The 24,226-nt window shown below is 33.1% G+C and overlaps 1 protein-coding gene across 1 annotated transcript; it reads left to right on the top strand.

Moving 5' to 3' along the window:
- The first annotated feature begins 1,759 nt into the window (after positions 1-1,759).
- LOC128223192 (semaphorin-5A-like) lies at positions 1,760-22,833 on the top strand. The gene is made up of 5 exons (XM_052932519.1): positions 1,760-1,778; positions 2,620-2,662; positions 17,030-17,106; positions 19,483-19,647; positions 22,424-22,833. The coding sequence occupies exons 1-5, from the start codon at positions 1,760-1,762 to the stop codon at positions 22,831-22,833; spliced, it is 714 nt and encodes a 237-aa protein (XP_052788479.1).
- Positions 22,834-24,226: the final 1,393 nt, after the last annotated feature.

The following is a 24,226-nucleotide window of genomic DNA, read 5'->3' as shown; positions in this document are numbered from 1 at the left end:
CACTTAAAAAAAATCAGGCAGTACACATTTCTAAGAAATACTAAGATTTCATTGTATAATCTTTTAATTTTGCTCAACACTTACATTATTAAGGTTTAAAAACAATATAAGCATATTCGAAATCGTACACATAAGTGATTGTTAAAATCTTATTTTGTTATTTCTTATATGCTATACAGATAAAGCAAAACAAATGCGCTTCTGAAATATGTATTCAAATTAATTTGAGTGCAACAATATCAAATATTTGGCCTTACTTAAAATTTAACAGTACTGTCTTTTTAATATCTATTTGTCAAACGTACACAAGGACAGTGTACGCTCCTTTTTGTTAATTGTTTATGTTTGTACAACTGCATGTTTGTAATGGCCATTTAATGAATGCGTGATTTATGTCATTTTCGGGGTATGAACGCAGTAGGGCGAAGGACTCCACGCGTACTTAAACCAGCCCAACTGCGTTCATGTCGTCAATACTGACATCAATAAGTATGTCATTACTTTTATTTACACAATTTGTTCTCAGTTTTTATTTATTTCAAAAACTGTTATAAGTACTTAATTTTATTTCAGGAAACCTTGCATTTTTTTCTCACCAATTCTGCAAATAGATCGACCCGACCGTCACCGGAAACAGTTTATCATATTACGTCATACTAACTCGGAAAAAACAATCACCTTATAGTTGATACGTTAAATAACTGTCTAACGTAAATTTTAAACGCTAATAACAACAACAACTCATTTAACAAATATACATCAACATTTTTCGACTTGTTGATTAAAGTTTTTCATGACCTGCTGATACCATTCAAACAATTACAAAATGAAATAAATACATTTTTATCATTACGCGATGATTCACGATCCGAATATATCCGAAGATGCTGCGTTCATGGGAGAATATTCGCAAATGCCGAATATCCATCCATTCATTAAAGGAATGGAAGATGAGGTGTAATTAAAGGCATTCATATGTAAGCATTTTCCAAATCATACTTTGAACTACATATTATTACAGTCTCCTCGGATTTCAAGCAGGATAACATTTTCACGTCTTAGAGTTATCGTGTAAAACCGGTCTCATTTCCGCGTAGTTTTGAATTAAGATATTAGGGTAATTGAGCTTAAATGCTGAAGACGTAGAAAATGCTGAAATGCCGGATCCAGTTTTTATCCTGGAATCTTTGAAAAAAAAATATCATAAAACATTTTTCAGAGTAAAACACAACTTGGGCTTTTCCCGTGAGAAAATTTCAAATGTAAATTCTAAGCTTCATTTGTTGCACTTGGAACATAATAAAGTGGAAACACATGTGAGGAAGCTACATATCTGTTATATGATTCTATTTAGGCCACACAATGTTTCAGCGTACTTACTGCATATATTGTTTGAAAATGTAAAGAACAATATTTTTGTGTAACTGCAAAATAATATTTTTATTGCATAACACATTTTGTTGTAATTTGCTTTTTTGAAAGCCGAAAACAAAAACCAAATATAATTTTTCTACTCATTTCTATAGTGATTCGTAAAGGGAAGTAACCGATGCGTTGAGTTGTATACTGTATACATATCAGTTGGTTTTGCATTGTTTTCAATAAATTCAATCAAAATCGTGGCGTACGGTTTCAATAGATTATTGACAATAAATGCATTGTGACAATCCCCGACGTCACTCCATCAACATTATTTTCGTGTATCTGATACTGGTAGCTGTAATTTTGCGTTAGGAACACCAGTTCGGAATGACCGAAAATGGGAAAGCCTAACTTAAGTTGGTTTACTTGATTTCTGTTTTCATCTACAGTATACTGTGGGATGAATAATACAACCTTGATCTTAACATTCACCTATACTTTTTATTTCAATAAGCACATGCAATTGCATTTACTGTGATATTCAAAACAAAACGAAATCAAGAAAATAAAATATATATGCCCGGATAATGGTCTCCTAAATTGTTTGATGCTGTATGAATGAAACATGATAACAGGTCATCTTTTTTAACTATTCAACAAAATCAAACATAATTAATGTGTCAATTCGTTTGCAAATGATGATAAAGTTTGGTGTAGAAGTTGCTTGAAACATTTTCCTAAAAGCATATATTCGAACATTTTTTCAAGTTTCGAATAGAGATTGACATGATGAGTTTTCAAATATTTAAAGAGCAATAATATTAAACAAACTTTTTTCCTTTATATAAGTTATAAGAAAAACATTCTTTCGCGTTTTTAAGATTTTAAGTCAAAATTGTATCTTAATTTCATTTTCGCTCGTTCGCTTCAATTATGTTTCGGCAAAAGTCCGAGGAAAAAAATACTATTTTTGTACGGCCTTACTGTTGGTGGATCCAAGATTTGACGATAGACGGGGCGCATTTACGAGATCAGTCAGAATTAATCAATCACTGAAAGCGACACTGATTGAACGATTGTAAAACCATATCCTGTAGCACCTCCTTCATTTTGAAGGCTTGCTTATCAGAGACAAATTACAGAACACGGTAACTGCCTCTTAGGGAAAATATCAGTATAAAATAAGTTGCCTTTGATACTTATTTACAGACACAACCGGCTTTACACCAATATAAACATCTCAAAATGATTTTTCAGCAGAAATATTTCGTTCTTTTTTGTACATTTTCTTTTGCATTCTGTGATGAGCCCCGTTTTAGAACAAAATTTGAGTACGATGAACAACTCTTGGAGAAAATGATTCGAATGGAATTTGAATATGCACAGTGGGAAAAACGCATAAATGACACTCTGGAGAAAATGGAGAAACAGAGAGCTAGCATTCAGACTGATTTGGAAGCATTGAGGAATGAAAGAGAGGAGTTTGACAAACATGCAAACGAGACGATGAAAGACATGCAGCAACTGGCTAAGCGTTAGTGTTACTTATTGCATCGGTATAATGTATTCATCTTTATTTTTCAATTTTAATTTCCAATTGAAGGACATTCTTAGAACAATAAAGCTAACACCTTGGATCTTCTGGATAAATACATGATAAGAAAATAACGAAGTATCGTTATACATTGTCTTACTAGGGAGCTATTGAATAGGACCTACTATTCAGTGGCACAAAGCTGGTTTGACCAATATGTTGTTCTATAAGTGAAAATTATATTATATTGATCCCTTTCAAGAAACATAATTAATATTAAAATGAATCAAATGCGTATTTGTTATTTTAAAAGATATTCTGCAAAACCAGCACTTACATTTGTTTAATGCAAACGATAAACTAAAAATTAGTTTTTCTCACTTAAAACCCAAATGCCGAACTTCTCTTATTATCTGCAATAATCGTCATACGTTCCAGTAGAGCTCGTTGACTGGCTTATTTTAATCTCCATTTCATTTCCAACACCCAAACCAAACTACTAGTAAGTCCTGTTTTTAGAAAGTGAAAGATTTATGCATAATTGACTTCCTTAAATGACCTTACTTTCCGAATCACGTTATTCCAGTCTTTTACCGGAACTAGTTAGTCGGAATTGACGTCAACATGAGGAACTGTTTCGGTATATGTGTTATGTATAGGAAATGTCACGAGTCTTCATATGCTACAGAATCTTTTTCAACGAGTTCAGTAACATGCAATTAAGCTTACCCTTCGCGAACAAACTTATATATTGCCTGGACGAATACAATTGTGTAATTTATGATGACAAGTGTCAGATTATTTTTATCTTGTGCTTTTACCACCAACTCTTGTGATGATCTGAATACCGCAGTGTAGTGTCATTTCATGCGCTACATGCGTTTTAGAAAAAAAATACCCGGAATAATTTAAAACCAAAGATACATCCGATCGTTTTAATTCTGTTTACGAGTGAAATGCATACTAAGATAATATCCAGCAAGAAACAAAACTAAAACACTAATCTAATAATGAAATTTTGCTTTTTAAATCGTGACGTGATATCCGGTGTGATGACGTCATGATTCGTAACTATTTTCATGACGTTATTTCCTTTTTAAACACATCCAATCACCTCTTTTAAAATGCTGTTCACGTCATCAAGACAAAAAATCACGCTTTCTTTTAGATGGAAAATGTACTACAGTATTCATATAAATCTTCATCAAAATAGGAAAAAAAGAAAAACGTTTGATTTGCGAGAAAATTGCATCTAAGCAGTTAGTTTTATTAGTTTTGCCAATTAATTTGTTTACGAACATGCGGTTATATTTTTGTCTGACCAAAAGAATAAGAACAATGATATATTGGACATTGGAAGTTAACAAGTGTTTTGTACAAATTAAAACAAAATTATCACGGCAGAACAGAGATGAAAGCTTATATGCTCATACTATAACTCGCGTCTAGAATTACTTTTTAAGTGTGAACGCAATACGAATGTTTTAGGACAATGATGCAAATAGTCGAGTAATATCAACTTCTTCGCAATCATGAACACCAAACTGAGTATCTAGACGTAGCGGAAATGTACCCTTATATGTTTGACTTTTTTCCTATTTCAGCGCAAATTTCAACGGTTTTATTCCGAGCGCGGGAAGTTGCTGATTATACCCTTTCAACTGGAAACCAGATAATTGTTTTCCCCGAAATGCTTTACAACGTTGGTGGGGGCTACAACTCTGCATCTGGACAATTTACAGCACCTGTAGCGGGAACTTACCTTTTTCACATCAGCCTGTGTCCCAAACATGGAAAGAGCATATTCTACAAAATTGTGGTCAAAGAAGACATCGTGGCGAACGGACATACGTATGATGTTTCAGGCTACCTTTGTGTTTCCGGGAACGCTCTCGTCCAGCTTGACGCCAATGATGTTGTGTACGTCAAATGAACGTACTCACCTGATGAACTCCTACACAATGGGTTATACGAGTCAGATGCGAAATCAAATTCATTTTCCGGTGTACTACTACTACATTGAATGACTTCATCACCTCGAACAAAATTAAAATAATGGTTTGCAATATGTTTTTTTTTTCAATATGAAAAAGAGATCCTTTCATAACTGAATTTTGTGCATTTGTTTCCTTGGTGACTCAAGACTCGCGTGATGTGTGAAAATTGGAAACCTATTCGAGTGTAATATAAATCATGTTATATAATGATTATACCTATACAATGCATTGTAATCCATTGTAATGGATTGTTTAGATATATATTTTTTGAATTCATTGTTTTTTGTATAGCTTCCAAATGTATTATTGATTCGATGGTATTGCGTGTATATCACATATACTAAGACATTTTTAATGTAGGATATTGCTGCCTTAGGACTATTTGACAATAATTTTAAAACAAATAAATAAAATAACTGTTATGATACCCCGCCATATGGCAGTATACTCTGTTAGAGAAACATTTTTCCCGATCGATTTAGTTCATAAAAATATAATACACCTAATGGCCTAACAGACTTACTGAACCTTTCGGTGTTATGTCATTGGTGTAGATGCAGAAGAGTGCCATGCTTGTTTTGACATTTTTTTTAAATTCTGGATCATATATGCGCTGATGCATTTTATAGACCGTCGTGTTTTTCACTAAAGGTATTGTCATTGACTTGGCGATCTCGTTGTCGGCGATTTTGGTGTTTTAAAACTATTTAAAATTGTTAAATGAAATTTTGTATACATTTTTACACATGGATAGCAAGGCTTATAACTCTAAAATCAAACTAAACGCATGGTTTAGTAGTATGCAGCTGTCATGGCAATGAAAATAGTCCTGTAACAACGTCTTACAAATTGATATAAGCACACATGTATCTTCAGTTCATGGCTTTGAAAATTACCGAATAAACCACTGGCCGGGTGAATATATGTCCTGCTGTGCAAACAATGTTTGGAAGCAGTTTAGGTTTGGTTGAGACTATTCGATTAATTCCAGGAAAGATAAATACAACACTGATCCAATCCTTATTAATCATGAAATTAGAATACCACTTAAGCCAGCGTTGTTTACCTTTTGCGTTTACAATGACCTCGAAGGAACAGAAAAGAATATTTTATTATGAAAAAAGAGGGTGATATATATCAACAATCTTTATGTTTTTAATCATCAGTATTATTGCACGATCATAATACTGTCGGTATGTGGTTGTATCCTACATTGAGGAAGAACACACTGTTTCTAAGACTTAATGCGATGTGAATTCCACATAGCAAATTACAACTTTGCCGTTTGCCTGCTGTGGCTAGACTATATTGCAGTATTTTATTCCTTTCGCCATCACTTTAATGGGTATTATGTTCTTTGAAAGATACCATAATAAATTGATTATGCTAATATGTTCATTAACGGCAGGAACATCCGGTAAGGAGCTTTATGCTGGTAGTACCTCAATGATGTCAGATACTCGTGTTTCCAGGAGCTGTCTTCTCGAGCGATCTATGACTTCATTTCGTTTATCAAACACCGTATTTTCAAACTGCAAATGAGTCAGTCTGCGTCCGTGTAGTAAGTAGGAAGGTGTGCGTGGTGCCGGGTCGTCTCTACGGGAGATACGTAGGTCGTTTATCATAGCCTCCACTTCCTTAATGACTGTTTGGACCATTTAAAGCTATTACTTCATTGTTGTCTTAATAAAACCAACGAGTTTTTCCACCCAACCGCCCTACCATGGTGCTTGTTTTGGAAGGAACGGCCATTGCCTCCTTTTATGCGTAAGAGTAGTCTGTAATATGCAAAGACGTCATATCCGAATAGCGGCTGCTTGATAGGTGGTGGCATTGTCGGAGATCATTAATCTGGGCAGTGATCGTCTGCTTACGAGACGTCTGAAGGTCAGCAGGAAAGAGTGTTCGATGAGATCGGGAACTGTTTTCTGTTGCTGTGTCTGCCTCTTTCTCGCATGTAAGGCTGTGATTAAATCACACATCTAGCAGGATCTTACGTCAGGTGATACATCGACGAAGAATAGTTTTTACGTGCTGTCTGATGGACGGAATCCAGCCCTTGTGACGTAGTACCAGTCTGAGCTGCACATGCGTGTAATTAATTGAAATTAGTGTCTTTAATGAAAATCTGGTTAGATTGTTTGTCGCGGGTAAAATATGTGGATACTATGTATATATGTGGCTGTCTCTGGTAACTCTGTGTTCTGGATTATCTCGCCACAACGAATGCAATCGTAATCGTCTTTGTAGTAAAACCGTCACAGTCTCATAAGTGGTTGACATAAAGACTTCAATTTGATTGCCTGCGTGACCTCACGATAGTTCTGAAGGTGACTATTCCTATATTCACGCTATTCACATCCGACTCAATTCATCAGTAGTTAATGACCCTAGAGTACGATGTTCATCTGTGACCTGTCTGCATTTTAATGAACCGCAACATGTATCTTTTCACACGAAGCAACTGCCGTAAACTGACTTATCTGTTGATGTTCATTATGTTGTTAAAACCAGCGAGGGACCCGTTACCAGATGTTAATCCATTATCTGTTTCTTGGTCTGCCATTGCAGTGAGAGCAGCGCCATCTGTCGACGAGTGCAAGCAATCAAAGCATTTTTTACATTTTTTACGATACATTTACATTGTTCTACATCTCTTACTTTGCGACTGTAATCGGACGAGCAATTTCGATCTCGATCAATCATTGATTTTATAATCGCAACTAAACAAGTGAATGAATGATAAAATTCATCCATTGACAAACTGATTTGTACATTTGAATAAACATTATGGTAAAGAGATATGCAATATTTCTATGGTAAATTATATATAATAAACTATTAACTCTTATTAATAAGGAGATCACTTACTTCCGCCGAAATAAAACAATAATTTAGAAAATATGACTGTTTTAATATCCAAAACTCTTAACTGAAAAACATTTCAACAAAAAATGTCAACCTTAAACTAAGCTAAACTTTTCTATAGCTTACATGAATTTATGGACGTAAAGAGCAGTGGCTTTAACTAGGGTATCATTTTCCGATGCAATCAGATTTAAAACATGAAGAATGTCACTATTTCTACGATACCAAGAAAATAAATAATTTTCTCGGATGTCATTCAATCGTTCGTATTAAAAATAGCCATGTGTAAAACAAATCAATATGTTGGTATAAACTGTTTGAATTTATACAATAACTTGAACTGAAGTTCAGAAAAATTCAGGACACGATGATAAAGGTAAGGGTAATAACCAAAGCGTTCATAATACGTTTTTATAACGAATGTTACATACAAAACAGGGGGCAAATACCAGAGCACGATTTAGTTGTGTACTTATTCATGTATCAAACTTAAAATAAAGAGGACAATGCATTAATTGCATACCCAGCGTCATTAGATCATTGTTGTTAAGCACTTAAGTTGTTTGAGGACTATATAACACGAGTACATTTTAGAATTGAGCATCTATCAAAATCAAGTGGCATTGCTGAGTTTAAAATATAACATTGAGAAATTGTTGAAAAGATCATACATCTACTTGTGCAAACATTTCGATCAGCTGAGATGTTGAAGACTAAAAAGCTTAGATAACCTGGCCTGAATTGTTTACGAGATATAAAGGACCGGTTTTAAGAAGAATTCCTAAACATGTTTGTAAATAAATGCACACTTAGTTGTTATTGTGTATAGTTATATTAACATGATCAAATAAAAAGAAACAAATACGTGAACATACTGGTCTGTTTGTTTCTAATCAAGTCGGATCAAAACGGTTAAATGGTCAATACATTGTTTAATTTTAATGGTACTTGATATTGATGATGACAATAATATACATTGTGTTGGTGTAATCAAACATTTGTCCTAGTTGCAAAGCAATGAACATAAAAGTTATTGCTTTTATTATACAATTTTATGGTTGGTTTGAATCTTAAAATTATCAACTGCAACACCGATGTATTTTTATGGTTTAAAACAAACAACATCATGTTAAAATGTTGCCATGGTAGAAATAGTTTTCATGATTTAAGAGGCTAGAGTAGAGCTGTATTACTTCTTTTCACCTAAACTGAAATGCTATATTTTGTTCATGCATTTGATATATACGTATGCCATGATCGAGGCATAAATCATTAAATACACTTTAATACTGTTACCATGGTTACAAACAAGACTTCTGTAATAAATATATAAAAAATCTTGACACATTTAAATGCTAAAATGATGTAAATGTTTTAAAGGTATATGTAGGCTAGAACGTTGACACCATGCGAAATAAAAAAAATCAAGTTATACATGTAACCGTGGCAACCTTTATGAAAATCTTGACCATTTTGTAGCAATTTGAGTATAGACCACATTATTAATCATTTTAATTTTCAATTATGTTTTATTGAATTACATTTTTAAATTATGGTGCTTATGATTGTTTTATTTTGTTTTCCAAACATTTGTACCTCATCATTAACCTCCGTCTAGTCGTCATTAGGATCCGTTATACAGGCCTGTCTAATCATGTTTCTGTTTTGCCAAGATCTTCGATTTATCCATTCATGCAGATTCCACTTCGGCAAAATCATTTACATGACATTATTTGGAACAGTATGAGAACTGACAAATAATGCTTGCAAACAAGAACTAAAATAAAAAACCCACAATTTAAAAGAAAGTGGCAAACGGAATTCTACTTCTTGAAGAATAGATTGTGGGCATTATAATATTTAGATAATTCAAAACAATTAGAAAGCAAAGAATTGAGTTATCTGTAAGATGTGTCTTTCTTTTAATGTTCTTCGTTGTAAAGAATATTTGATTGAAAATAGAGTTTTTGAATTTATACTAGACAATAAGTTACATCTGAATGATGTATAAACAACTACCAGGTATTATATTCAAATATCTCCCACCTCAGATAAGTAGATCCAATAATTTAGCCATGCTAGAAATTCTTATCTTGCCCACAGGCTTGTGTCTTGTGGCAATATTTAGAACGCTAATCATTTATTTCTCGCTTCAAATGTCACCATAAAACAGTTTTCACGCACCTTTCAAGAAATAATGCTTCACTCTCCTTAGAATTATTTTAAGACCGATTTGACTTTTAACATAATCTTACATTAACCATTTAAATGCAAACGGAGAAAAATGTGAGAAATCCACGGTCATAGGAAACCTTTAAATAGTGGAAGTGTTGAATATATGTTTGACACAATATTGAAAATTCTCTAAACAATGGGGATGTTAACGAAAATCTGTACTTGTTTTGCAACATTAATCAAGATGTGTGTTTGCCAATGTTTAAAAGTTTTCGGTCAATAACAAAATTATATTGAAGTATGAGAAATTATGAATCTGTTTACTACGGTGATGTATGCATATATTTAAAGCATTGTTTTACATGAATTTTATTTTATTTTTGAATTTGCCATGTGATATAAATAGAATAGAAAAGAAAAGGTATAATTTAAAAGATGGAAAAAAAAAACTGTTAAAAAAATGTATTGATAGAAAAAGAACAGAAAATTTGGAGACTAATTGATAAATATATACTAAACGTTATTGGAAAATGTTTAAAGGTAATGATGTTAAAGTTGACAAATCCAATTTATCAAATAAAGATTTTTCATAGTATTTCGAATCCTTCAATGATTCAGACTTTTATCAAACCTGATGAAAATGTTATGTATTTTCATGATAAATGTTTACTTCGAGAATTAAATGTCTCTGAAATTAAATAAATCATTTATACATAGTGATATTAGTAAAGTCTGTAGAGATTAAATAGTGTTAAAGCAACTGTGCCAGATTGTTTGTTTAATGATTTTATGGTATAAATTAAAGTTAAACGTGAATGATCAATTCTTCAGAAAATAGTGATTATCTCAAATCGTAATGAAGAAGTAAATTTTTAAGACTATTTAATAAATCGGAAAATGATATTAAGGGTAATATTTAGAAAAGACCTCTAGAAAATTAACTGAATGCAAACGAGGCAAAAGTGTGCGAATGTTCGTTCACATGGGGTATCTTAAAACGCTCTAATATCAATGAAATTTAAAAAAGCTTCATATCCGAAGGTTTATCGGTTGGATTTTATAGAAAGTATTTGGAATGAATTGGATATTTCCTATTTGATGTTTTAAATGAAGGATTCTTTTAAAAATTTATACGCTACAAACAAAGATCAGGGAGTTTGTGTTTGTATTATAACATATAAATAAAAATACAAATGGCGACCTATTACAGTTTTAAATGTTGATTATAACATTGCTGCAGAGATTTCATCAATTGGGCTTGAGAGAGTTGAATCAAAATCGTTAGTTCAAACCAACAAGGATTTACACAAGAATCGCTCTATATGGTACAGCTTTCGTCAAATAAATATTCAATAGAATATACTGACGATCTTCAATCCGAATTCGCGATCATATTTCTAGATTTTAAGAAGGCATATGATACAATTGAATTTCATTTTCAATTTCATATACTAAATTTTTTTGGATTCCAAGATGACTTCATCACTTAGATACGAACCTTGTATGAAAATTCTTGGTTTAAATATTGGATGGATATTACATCCTGATGCCTCCGGAAGAGGTAAACGCCAAGGATGTCCGTAACGTAAAAGGTTTTATGGTATAATTATACAATATAACTATTCCACTCACTATATAACAGTAAGTAGATGAAATGATTATTTTTGCAAACTTTGTAAGTGATATTGAGTGTGCTTTACAAATCATTGAAATAAATTTGCTTTTGTTTAAATAGGGGCGCTATATGTGGTAGCATGACGTCATAATCTGATGTATGTTCATCACGTCCTTTCATAAACAAGAGAAAATATCACATTTTCCCGTTGAATTGTGAATGATGTTTACCAACTCTAGAGGTAATACGGAAACCGCATTAAAGCCATATGTTTTATCTCAACAAATGTGATTTTGCAGTTGATGTTTATAGAGGAACATGTTAATGCTTCTGACCAAAATTAACTCATTAGCACTCCATTTGAGATGACTCTACATTCTAAATACGATGCTGAGAAATATTCTGACTGAATTTATTGAAGATTGGATAACCACTGTGGTATTTATGAAAATAATACGAAATTTTTACCCACTATTGAGTCATACTATTTGACTGAGTGACCTAGCTTTTAAACTGTGATGACTAGATTTTCACAATCGTCTTCAACAACAGAAGGACAATAATCTGAGTATTTTATATGTTATATTAAAACCGTTAATTTAATGAACAAAAACGTTTTATACCTAGTCATCAAGTTTTGATCCGAGATGATCCGTATTCAAAGTGATTCTAAATATTATGATTAGAAATTTTCTGAATGAGGTTCTTGATGTTTGATGAACACTGTTGAATGAATGTGAAATGAATTACAAACCTTAACACAAAATTAAGTCTTAATAGTTGACCTTGCTTAAGATCTAGTTTAAGATGCAGAAGCCCATACCCACAATGTTCTAATATAGTCATGCTGACAAATATTTATACCAAATTTCGTGAAGATCAGATAGAAATGTTGTATTTATGACACAGAGAACAGAAGTTTTTTTTGCAAAAATGTTAAAAACACCCGAACGCTAACCCGCCGTGTTTTCGCCAACTATCACGTTGATTTTTTTTTTATTTCAGTTATTGATTTATGTGACTAAGTTGACTAAATTATTGACTTTGCTGTCAGTTAAATAATACTGATCTATTTGCCTGAGTTTCAACGATCAAACAATAAGTCGGTCTAATTCCAGTGGTCGCATATCCCCATTTGTTGTATACGTACTATATTCTATACTTAAATTACTCTTCAGTGATAACGCTCAAAATTCATTTTTCAAAACAAAAGGTTTAAATAAATATCATATTTCATTCAGCCTTATTAGCGCTATGCCAAGATTCACTCTGTTAGAGTGTTACTAATTAAACTGAGATCCCACACAATGTGGTGTAAATTTAACGTTGTACTCTACGAATCGGCGGCACTTGTGTAACATTAATTTCAATACAAAAAAAGAGTGACCGATAGATGATTTAGGGTGTTTTAGCGGCGGGTAAGGGCGTAACCGGCGGTTATGTGGATGTCTGAGAAATATATAAATAAGACTCACCGAATAGCACCACTTCAGACTACAAATATGTCTTGGGTAAAGACCCCCCAAATCCAACTACGCTATCTTTTCTTTTCTCGTCACTCCTATTGTGTTGTTCGACTCATAAATCTCGAAAACTGCATTGTAATTAGTCGTTCATAAAAGACAAACATTTTATTTTTATGATATGCCTTAAAATGACATTTGATTGTAGTTTAACGGAAAAGTAAGCCAAATTGTATGCGAAGGTAACGTCGTTACGGAATTAACGTCGTTGAAATTGTGTCTCAGCCTGTGCGCTGAGGTTTGGTTTGGAAGTTAGAGCGGGCTAAAATTTCAAAACGGTGAAAATGTCAGGTATTTGACTGTCAAATATCATTTTTATTTCACTGATAAATCTTTATATAACGCTTGTAAGCATTCAACAAAACGAAAACTTTCAATTTAAAATATATATTTGCATTTAATACAAGACTTGTAACGGACATTAATGCCTGTTTTTCCTTAAAGCCCGAAACCGACAAATAGGAAAACAAGAAGTATAGTGTTTTAATATGTACTTTCAGGAAATCACACTGTATAATAACGGTGGGTGTATGCGTTCAGTATCGCGATATTGTCATATTCTGGATGCCACTTTTAGAGTTTTTAGATAATGGCCATAATTTTGGACAATAAGAATCGATTGACTTGGTTCCTTTGTAATATACAGCTGTAATCTGGACTTACATCATGTAAAATATATTGAAACCATTTCATGCCATTGCAATTCTAAATAAGAAAAGGCAGTTGGCGGCCGTTTTGAAAATGATAGCCATGACGGCCATGTTGGTTAATATCGCTTATTTCTATATATCTATGATAACAGACATATATGAACAGTATTCATGCAAAGTCGAATGCTTTCACAAAGGGCATGCTTTTCTACCAAATATCCCTACAAAACGACCTATTTTGAAATTGTTCAAGGCCCAGAAAGCTTCATTGTAATACAAGTATAATGATTTACGTATTTATTGCATTGGGTGCTAACTCTTTACACAAATACGTTCTAACCATTTTTTTGAAAAGATATAGAGGATATTTGTTTATTTCAGTGTAAGATCGTATTTTATTTCACGAGTGTCATAGAAAAACATATTTTCACGAGTGGCGAAGCCACGAGTGAAAATGTAGTTTTTTTATGATCACGAGTGAAATTAAATACGATCTTACACTGAAATAAACAACTTTCTGTTTCTTTTATGCTTATTTTCGGAGTTTTATTTGTTTTTTATTTATTTCTGAATTACCCCATTTTTTGAAAAGGGCGGGCTTTACGCCGCTACCCGTGGGGTGCCCCTCATGCATAATTATAGCTGTCAACTTTTCTACTTTCGGTTTGCTGAGAAATAGTTCTCTGCTATTCATTCTTATAGCTTAATATTCGCTCGTTTTTTATTGCGAAGCTTTATGAACAGTAAACAATGAAGTATTATTAGTGCACATATGTTCCAAAAAATAATGAAAACACTTTTTATTTTAAGATGGGCATGAATACATAACCAAACTACTACGCCGCTATTAAAAGAATGAAAATTTGGAAGGTAAAATGTGTTAGCAAAACAAATGTGGATACTCATTGGATTTTAACCATTCTTCTTAGTTTAAGAATGCATGTACGCGTGTTTTTATAGTTAGTTAATATTCAGTCATCTTACTGTCAGAGACCAGTCTGTTTCGCTTTAAAATGTTTGTTTTCCAGATAAAGAGTAAATGCCACGCTAGTTTGTTGACACATTTTGAGGTGTGGGTGGGGTAAAAAATATCGAATCTATCTGTAAATTGTTGTGTGAATTCTCCAGGAGCTCATTTTACGTACTACAACGGTTGACAGTTCAAAATACATTTGAACGATGATATAAAATTTTATTTATGTTCGAACAGTTGTTTTTGTCTGTAATTTGTTTGGTATGAAAGTAAATGTTCGAACATTCAGCTTCAAAGATCAGTAAAATGTTTGATAAACGGGATAACCGGTAATAAACGGTAAGTTGTTAATTTTTTTAACATTTTTTGACATAATTTACTGAAGTCCAGTGTTCTGTTTTGATCAAGGCAAGTACATGTAACAACAGGAATTTAAAAGTAGTTCTGAAAGTTGATATTCATATTAATACGATGTCTAAACTTCGTTACTGTTCGCAGGAAACAAGAATGGCACTTGTGTTCAAAACCTTGATACTTGTTTTGTTGACAATATCGACGAATGGTAAGTACATTTTATGTGTTCTTTTGTGACCTTTAATATATAAATATTTTATTAATGTGTTTTTCTGAGACTTGAATGGTAGAAAATATAAATGGTTAAGATTTCTTCTTAGTTAATTTTCTACAAAAAATAAGTTAACAAATAGCAGGTTATATGTTTCCATTACTATTCAACAGCAATAAGTACGGAGGTCCTTTGATAAAATTAATGCAAACCAGTTAACTTTATGATTTTATATACATACCGATATATCATAATCAAGAGTGTACTAGAAACCATGATACGTTTGTATGATTCTGCGTATGTAGTTGTTATCTTATTTTTTTACTGAAGTTAGCGAAAAGCTTACTTAAAGCTTACTTAAGTGCATACTAATTATTAAATTGAAATATTTTTATTGAGATCTATTGAACGTATTTTACTCTAAGGAAACAATAAATTAAATATATATGGTACAAACTTACTGAATTAGAAATAATTAGTATTTTGGATATATTTGAAAGGATTTAATTATTTCAAGCAATTTGCAGGATTTCTGATGTCGAATACAACGAGAGGTACGTATAAAACCTTCTCATCAGTTCAAATAGAAGTTTAGTTATACATCCGCATGGCAAGAACAAAGAGCACAATTTATCCATCCATCTATCCTATCCATTTACCCTCCATCCATCAATCCATCCATCAATCTATATATCTGTCGGTCTATCTATCCTGTCTGTCCGTCTACCTATCTATCCATCCATCCATCCATCCCCATCCCATCCCATCCATCCCAACCTCCTGCATACCTACATACCTGTCTGTCTGTCGACTGAACTGAGTCTAGGAACGTATTCACAAAGGATTTAAGTTTTCATACATATGCAGGTTTTAATTTAAACGGTATTGAACTGTATCATTCAATAAAATTCAATTTAAATATGTTGCTGTTTCAAATTTTAGATGACAACTTCGCAGTATGCAAAGATCCACAAAAGGCTAGGGAATTGTGTAGGCGTTACTGCAATTTGTGTGACACAGGTAAAAGCATGAATCGCATAAACATGAATTACCTGAATGGAGTCGCTGGAATGTGTATTAAATAAATATTTAACTATCAAGATTTCGTGGTAGCTACCAATCATGTTGTTTTTTTTCAACCGTTATGCAAATACTTAAGTGTCAGTCTATTGATAATAAATATTTGAAGCATGCTCTTATGGAAAACAAACAATTGATATAATAGAACCGTTGTTTGCACAAGATAACATTCTTTAGTACACAAGAGGTATAACTTTTGGAAACGTTGGAATATCCTGATTTAACTGTCTATTCTGCTTATTTCGCTTTGATTAATTAAGGAACGTCCGCAATGCATAACTGGGTCTATAGGACTTAAACGCAAAATTTTCAAAATGTCAAACAGTACGACTTATTAATGTTCAATACTTAACTCTTTTGCGAGCATAACTCAGTTGTACTTTCAAACATGTTTGGGAGCCAGGCACATTTTACGAAAACAATATTTTACCAGACTTTGGCATAAAAGCATTTGCATTCTTACGCAAAAATGTAACGAGATTCGGAATGAAAATCATGTGGCTTTGGATGAATACTTCTTTATTAAAAATGATATTTGAATTCTGTAAGGAGAATGTGAATATCTTTCTATTTATTATAGATTCATTGTCACAGTCCAAACGGTCATTGTTGATAAGATAGTCTGGACTTGTTTTGACACAAAAACATATTCATATATCTCGAAACTGTATTTAGTAATAATGATAGAAGTTTAAGAAACCTTTTATACGATATTTCTTCGTTAAATCTGCTCAACGCATTTTTACACAATAACATGTTACAATGTATGCATGTTGTACTCTTGAAAAAGAATGAACTTCAAAAGTAAATTAAACTAGTTTTAAAGCGATGTAATTGTTGGCATACCCCATCCACTTTGTTTTGTGAAAACCTTTAATTTATGCAACACTCATGTGTTCAGTTTGAGCCCAAAAACTAATTAACCTTGAAATACATAGTATATATATATACTGAGTTTAGAAGGTGCACGGATATATCGAGTAGAAAACCATACAGTACATTTGAATTTATGTCACAATGTTGAAAATAGATAATCACATAGAACGTGGTATTACACACACTTACAACACTTACAATAACGCGAAAAGTACACACACAAAAGTGTAAATGAAATGTTATAATTATTTTTTAAAAAGATACTAAAGTAATGTTCTGCTAGAACCATACTGATGCCCATATATAACACGTGTCTTATAACTATATAAATTCCATCAATGCTGTCGCATAAAAACATTGCTTTGTTTCGTTTTCGCTTATATTTGATGGCGATTGGTCAGTTTGGGGCATGTGGGCTGGATGTGACGTAACTTGTGGAAATGGTACAAACACACGCACTAGGTTCTGTAATAACCCTGCGCCGGCTCATAATGGGAAGTATTGCGACGGGTCTTCGACAGAAACGGGCGTTTGCAGAATCAACACTTGTCCAGGTCTAATCACATATTTATGATTGTCAATGACGATATTTGATTTATGATGTTTTAATTCCAACGATCAAAATTCAAATCAAGACAAATATTATCATTGTCATGAGCTCGGAATTGTCGTGTTACTGTTAAACGCCGCGTGAACATTGGAGTCATAACGTTTTGTTATCCGTTAATATGCTCCAACGCATCTGTTTTATGGTGCAGACCTCTAGAACATGGGGATAAAACGTTGTGGTTCCAATGTTCATACGGCGTGTGATTGATCTAAACCATTTTGTTAGTTACAAAGGATTTGGTAAATTGTCCTTAAAGTTATTAATTAATACAAAAATCATTTCTATAAACCATTAGAGACTATTGTGTCTCGATTTTAGAAAATTGCAATTACATTATTATTTTTTGTAATTTTTACATGAGAAATAATGACTGTAATAAATTATTAATAGGTTTAAGAATGTGTTTTTGCTCAAAGCCTTGAAAAGTGTACCATTTGTGCAATTAAAAACAAAACGTATTGAAATTCAGCATTACAATAAAGGCTGCCTGTTTATTGCAGTCAAAAACGATCTAATACTTTGTTGTTATTCAATATATTTTGAAACAATTACTTTGGCTGAAAAGGTTGCACTATGATTATTTCAACTGCAAATGGAAGCTTGAATTCGATTTCTTGCACTAGCAAAGCGTTCAACTGAATTTCTTGACCTTAGGATATTGTGTCGTACGCTCACGGCCCTAGTATATATAGGTATGCTTTTAAATGGTGACGTCACAACTGGATATATTACGTCATATTTTGTATATGTTTAAGATGTTTAAATACAAAATGTAACGACGATCTTAAAAGTGTTTTTCGTGGAAATCAAGAAGAAAGATCACGTGTTCCTATAATTATATCTTTAATATTTAAATACTGATCCAAGCTGATATCTACTATTTTAACAAAATATGAAATACACAAGAATGACTGTCTGGAATATTTTCCATTACGTAATTAATGTTTCCAGTTAAATTATTTACAAACATGCGCAGTGATACTGTAATATTACACATGAGTAATGCAGACACAATACGTGATGGTTTTATTAAACCGTAAACAAGGTACTACATGTGATTCATACTGATTGTTGTTACATAGGCATCGTATATAAGCTAGGTCTATTATTGCTCATGTATTATATCTTTTTCAAAAGTGTATGGCGGCTGGGGTCAGTGGAGTCCATTCGGGTCATGCAGCTCCACCTGTGGTATTGGCTTGAGGAGACGGGACAGACCATGTGATAATCCTTGGCCATCCTCAGACGGAAATTTCTGCTTTGGAGATCACATCAACTAAGAAATTTGCATCGGCTCAGACTGTCCTGGTATCAATATAGATCTTATTGATTTACTTTAGTCCCAGCGTACGTTTGTGTGTTTAGCATTTCTCGTAGTAAATTGATGTAGTGATTTGATCTGATCGGATGTTAGTGGGATTGTGATGTGCTGCTTGAGCATTCAAATGTCCGAACATTTTAAAATAAGTTATAATGTATTTTTGTAGGTAGGAGTCTGTTCTGTTAACGCGTTTGTTTCAAATACGTGTTTGAAAACGTTTGCTAATACATACATTATATTTATTATTTATCACTCCTCATGTTGCAAAAACATACAGTTAAGACATTATTTTATTTCATACAATGCATTTGATGCCTAAAATTCTTCGTTCAGTCGGCTGGTTACCTTGGTCAGAGTGGAGTCAGTGTTCCGGTAGCTGTGGTGATGGCATGAAAACGAGGCAAAGGACATGTCAGAACGCCGCTATGTCTCACCTCTTAGGAAATTGCACCGGCCAGAATGTTGAGCTGGTTCAATGCAGCCAATGGAACTGCTCAGGTAATTATTTATTATTCCTGTGAAAAAGATGAGGTTATTCAATGCAACTAATGGAGCTGCTCAGGTAATTATCGATTGTACCGATCAAGAGGATGAGGTGGTTCAATGAAGCCGATCGCAATTGTATCATTATATCGGTTAAAACAATAAATGGCAGCCAATTAAACTTTTGCGTGGGTACTTGGCCAATTAACCAGTCATGATTATGCGTTTGTGCGATGTAGCGAATGAAAATGCTCAAGTACTTGACAATTGTACCGGTCAGGATGGTCAGTGGGATCAATGCAGTCATCAAAAGAACTTTTAAGATGATTATCAAATGGGAAACAATAAATAAAATATAGATATTTTCCAATAATCAGAGATCAATACTGTATTCTTGTTTTAAATTTGAAGATCAAATATGAAATAAACTCACAGAATCCAAAAGTGAAGACTTTTGTCAAATTTTCCGATGTTGGATAAAAGTTACTTATTTGAAAGAGTATAACAGCAAAGTTTTAACGGGTTAACTACCTAGCTTTCATATGAGACCTTTCTTTTAATGCTGTGGTAATTATAAGGACATGCCCAGCACTTGAACACAATTTTGTGATCATGTTTTATATCACAAGGATCAAAGGCCAAAATAGGCATTCAACAAGAAAAAATGCAATAATTTGCGTATGTCAAATGGCATTGTCTTCTGTGCAATGGCTTTCGTCAGTTCTGTAAACCTAAACCAATTGTCCAGTTACGCCTACCAATGTATTAACTGTTTCAAAAGTGTAAGTTGGCCATTGTACAACGTGAGTACTGTTCACTCGTTATCCGCTCTCATTAGTCTATTGTGCATTAAACGATACATGCCTTAACAATTCTTGCATTTACTTTTATATGCATGATTAAATAGTTCCGGTTCTTTGTGAAATCATGCTGCCAAAGCAAATGCATCATGATTTATTTGGGACGCAAATTCAGCTTTACATTTAATAAATTGGTTTGGAGCACCGAAGTAAGGATAACCCTCCCATGTTAGCCCAAGTCAAAGAATCAGGTTTAAACAAATAGGATTAAAGCTAGACCGAAATTCTAAATACACCTTTAGTTCATAAGCTGAAAATAACATTATATACGTTAAATGAAACGTTAATAACTTAGTAGCAATCAAAGCAACTTCCTATATCAATACAACTAAACTAAAAGTTTTCAAGTATCAAAGAAGTACATAATTTAAGAAATGTATAAATCTGAAACTGAAACACGTTTTAGCAAAGAAATAATTTTATTTAAATAGTTTACCATTACATAGGTAGCCAGTTAAAGCAGATTTACAACGTATACAGGTTAATAATATTTGGATAATTTTGTTATTGGGCGTCCGGTCGGAGATATGTTCCATGTTATTGATTTAAAATTGTGTGTGATAGATATTAAGGTCAACGTAAGGCTGGCAGAAAAGAGATTTGTCAGGAATGGTGTATATATGAGGAAAAGTTTTATATACCAAGTCCATTGAGATTCATACGATTGAGTTTTACTTTGGTTGGTAGGATTCAGGTTCAGTGTTGCTGCTAAACACTTTGACAATACGCATATGGCTTTATCCATTTATTCGGTTTATTAGTGACTTAAATGTATTTCTTCTCCGAAAACAACAGAAAATACTTTTTACAGGCTTAAAATGATATCATTTTCCATTTATAAAAGTTCTCTTTCACTTTAAAATGGCAGATTGATAAAATAGATCGTCAGACACCAATCACATTACATGGTCCTGGATTGTTGTTTACAATATAAAGCCATTTAATGGCTAATCAAATGCTAAAACCGTTGAATTTGTTCTGTTTCCTCTTTATACCTGTGTTAGCACACACACACACACGCACACGCACGCGCACGCGCACGCGCACGCGCGCGCGCACACACAAACACATACACACACACACACATATATATATATTGAGTTTTCACATGCTTTTACTTAAATGTAAACTGAGATATTATAAAATTATTTTGAGTTTAGTTGAGTGAATAGTTTATACGATAAAGCCATTGACATTTTATTTCGTGTTCAACTTTTCGTGATTTCTTTTTATCCTTTAACTTACACATCCTTGCTAGAAAAAGATATTAGTATAATACATTACAGCAGCTTAAGGGAAATGTGGAGATGGTTCAATACATATATATTGAACCATTTCTACATTTCCCTTAAACTGGGAATATTTTTGTAATGGAATGTTGGAATACTAACACACCATCGATGTCACTCTCAGCCTGCTCTTGCATCCTCTTCTTAATGTATTTGTGTTAATATTGTATTTTAATAAGTTTGAATTTTCAAACTTCTCACACAAACACATTTCTACCTAATGACATACCAGTTAATTCTTGTTTTTACACATAAACCTTGTTGAAATATTGTTTTGCCTTTTGTTCAGTAAATGGTCTGCTTTACATTTAGCTCAATATGGCTAATTTTCATCCAAGGGAAAGAAAACGAGAACAAATAAATCTCTTTTACGTAATATACTTTTATCCCTTAAGAGGCAATTATTTTGAAAGCCAATCGTTACACGTAGTAAAAACTATCTTGCCGAAGATTACCGAAAAGCGCCTAGTTGTTGCATAAACTAAAAGATAGTTGGCACAATTCAGCTGTGCCACAAACTTCATTCATCTACGACTTTTATATTTGTTTATTTTTATTTAAAGATTCTTATATAAGGATAAACGTGAATTCTTCATGTAACCCATTTATGCTCCAAAACGTTTTTTTTTTCTGCCCATACAGCAACAGTACTGTTTCGAGCGCGGGAAGTCGCTGATTACACCCTGTCAACTATTAACCAGACAATCATCTTCTCCGAAATGCTATTCAATGTTGGGGAAGGGTACAATTCCTCAACGGGAAAATTTACAGCACCAGTCACGGGTATCTACCTGTTCACTGTTAACCTGTGTCCTTTACGATCTGGATATATATTCTACGCCGTTGTGGCCAAGGAAGACGTGGTGGCAAATGGACATTCGTTCAATGTTTCCGGCTACAATTGTGTTTCCGGAAACACCATCGTGCAGATTAACGCCAATGACATAGTCTACGTCAAATCCACATACAATCTGGACAAACTGTTGCACAATGAACTTCATGATCGTTATGACGCAAAATCGAATTCCTTTTCAGGCGTCCTTCTTCATTAAAATGCCGAATTTGCATAACTCCGCTAGGTGGCCTTTGTTTATCTGTTTACATTGTATTTTATCTGTAGTGTATCTTTATTCTATTATGGAACCATTTGGCAAGGAAAATACGTGTAGTGAATATCGATATGCGTTCAAACATACATAATGAGTTTTAATTGATATATTTGTAAATAAATTGTTTCACAGTTGATGAATCATTCATTATAGTACTTATATATACAGCAAGTCTGTAAACCTATTATTTTATAAGACAGACTGTGTGTGATGCTCATAGTTTCAAACAATGACTGCATCGTATCTTTGAAAAGTTTTTTTGCATTAGGTGCTCCAAATTGTATTCCTCCGTCTGCAGATAGTTTTGGGGTCTCTAATCATTGAAGTACTTGGGGTTTACCTATAAGTTTATTATAATTTGTTTTATTATTAGGTTTCCTCAAGTTATTGCATTCTTTGATAAGATTTACCCTTTACGTTTTTCTTTATTAAGGATTGTTGGGATAAGAGTGAGGTTTGTGCACGTAAACTGGTTTACAACCCCAGTAAATTTACATTTAACTGACCGTTCTAAGGCGGTACCTAACAATCCTTGATAAACATACAAATTTTTTATATGGTATGTATGTACTGTGCTGTTGTGGAGTTTTGTGCTGTTCTTCCATGTTTCTTGTTTGTGATTTTTTGTTTTTGTTTTGTATGTCTTTGGCGTTTACCCAGTGCCATTAACCGGGTTTATGTTTAAACTTTTTGCTACTGAGCTTTTTTCTGTAGTTTTTCATATTATAAGTAGTGTCGTGTTTATTTTTTGCTCTTTCCAAAATTCAAGTTTCCTCCATAAAAACGCTCAATTAGGGACGAAATTGGAGCTTGATGAAAATATAAAGATGTAAAGAATGTCTTAATCGAATATAATGTCAAGATTGTGTATACGATCACTAGGTCAAAGCGTATAAAATATAACTGAACACACACGATGACATAATTTCCACGAGTTCAGCATATAATTTGCCGCGAAGATGGTCTTCATGAACTTAAGGCTTGAATATGTATCACATAATGTGAACAACTAGGTAAACATGTAAAACCCTATTACAGTCTTGTGAACTCAATGGAAAGTTTAATTTGTATCGGATCATCATAAAACGTGTCAACATAGAAATGTTTAATGCTTGATCCTGTTGGGATCATCACAATACGTGTTCACCTAGATATGAGTTTAATGAATGTTGTATGCGAAATGTGTTCAAAAGTTAGTTATATTGACCCACAAAGTTCTGTCCTTTCCGGAGTTTTGCATACACAACACGTTTCACTCTCCTGTGTTATGTTTTCCCAACTTTGAGAAGCTGTATGGAATCTCTCGGGGTTCCGAAAATCCAAAATATAACCAGAT

This window comes from Mya arenaria, chromosome 1 (assembly GCF_026914265.1).
Source record: "Mya arenaria isolate MELC-2E11 chromosome 1, ASM2691426v1".
NCBI lineage: Eukaryota > Metazoa > Mollusca > Bivalvia > Myida > Myidae > Mya > Mya arenaria.
This window is presented reverse-complemented; position numbering and strand designations above follow the sequence as displayed.

Coding starts and splice junctions, on each gene's coding strand:
- LOC128223192 (XM_052932519.1), top strand. Junction 17,107..19,482: donor ACACAATAACATGTTACAAT/GTATGCATGTTG, acceptor TTCTTCGTTCAG/TCGGCTGGTTACCTTGGTCA. Junction 19,648..22,423: donor CAGCCAATGGAACTGCTCAG/GTAATTATTTAT, acceptor CTGCCCATACAG/CAACAGTACTGTTTCGAGCG.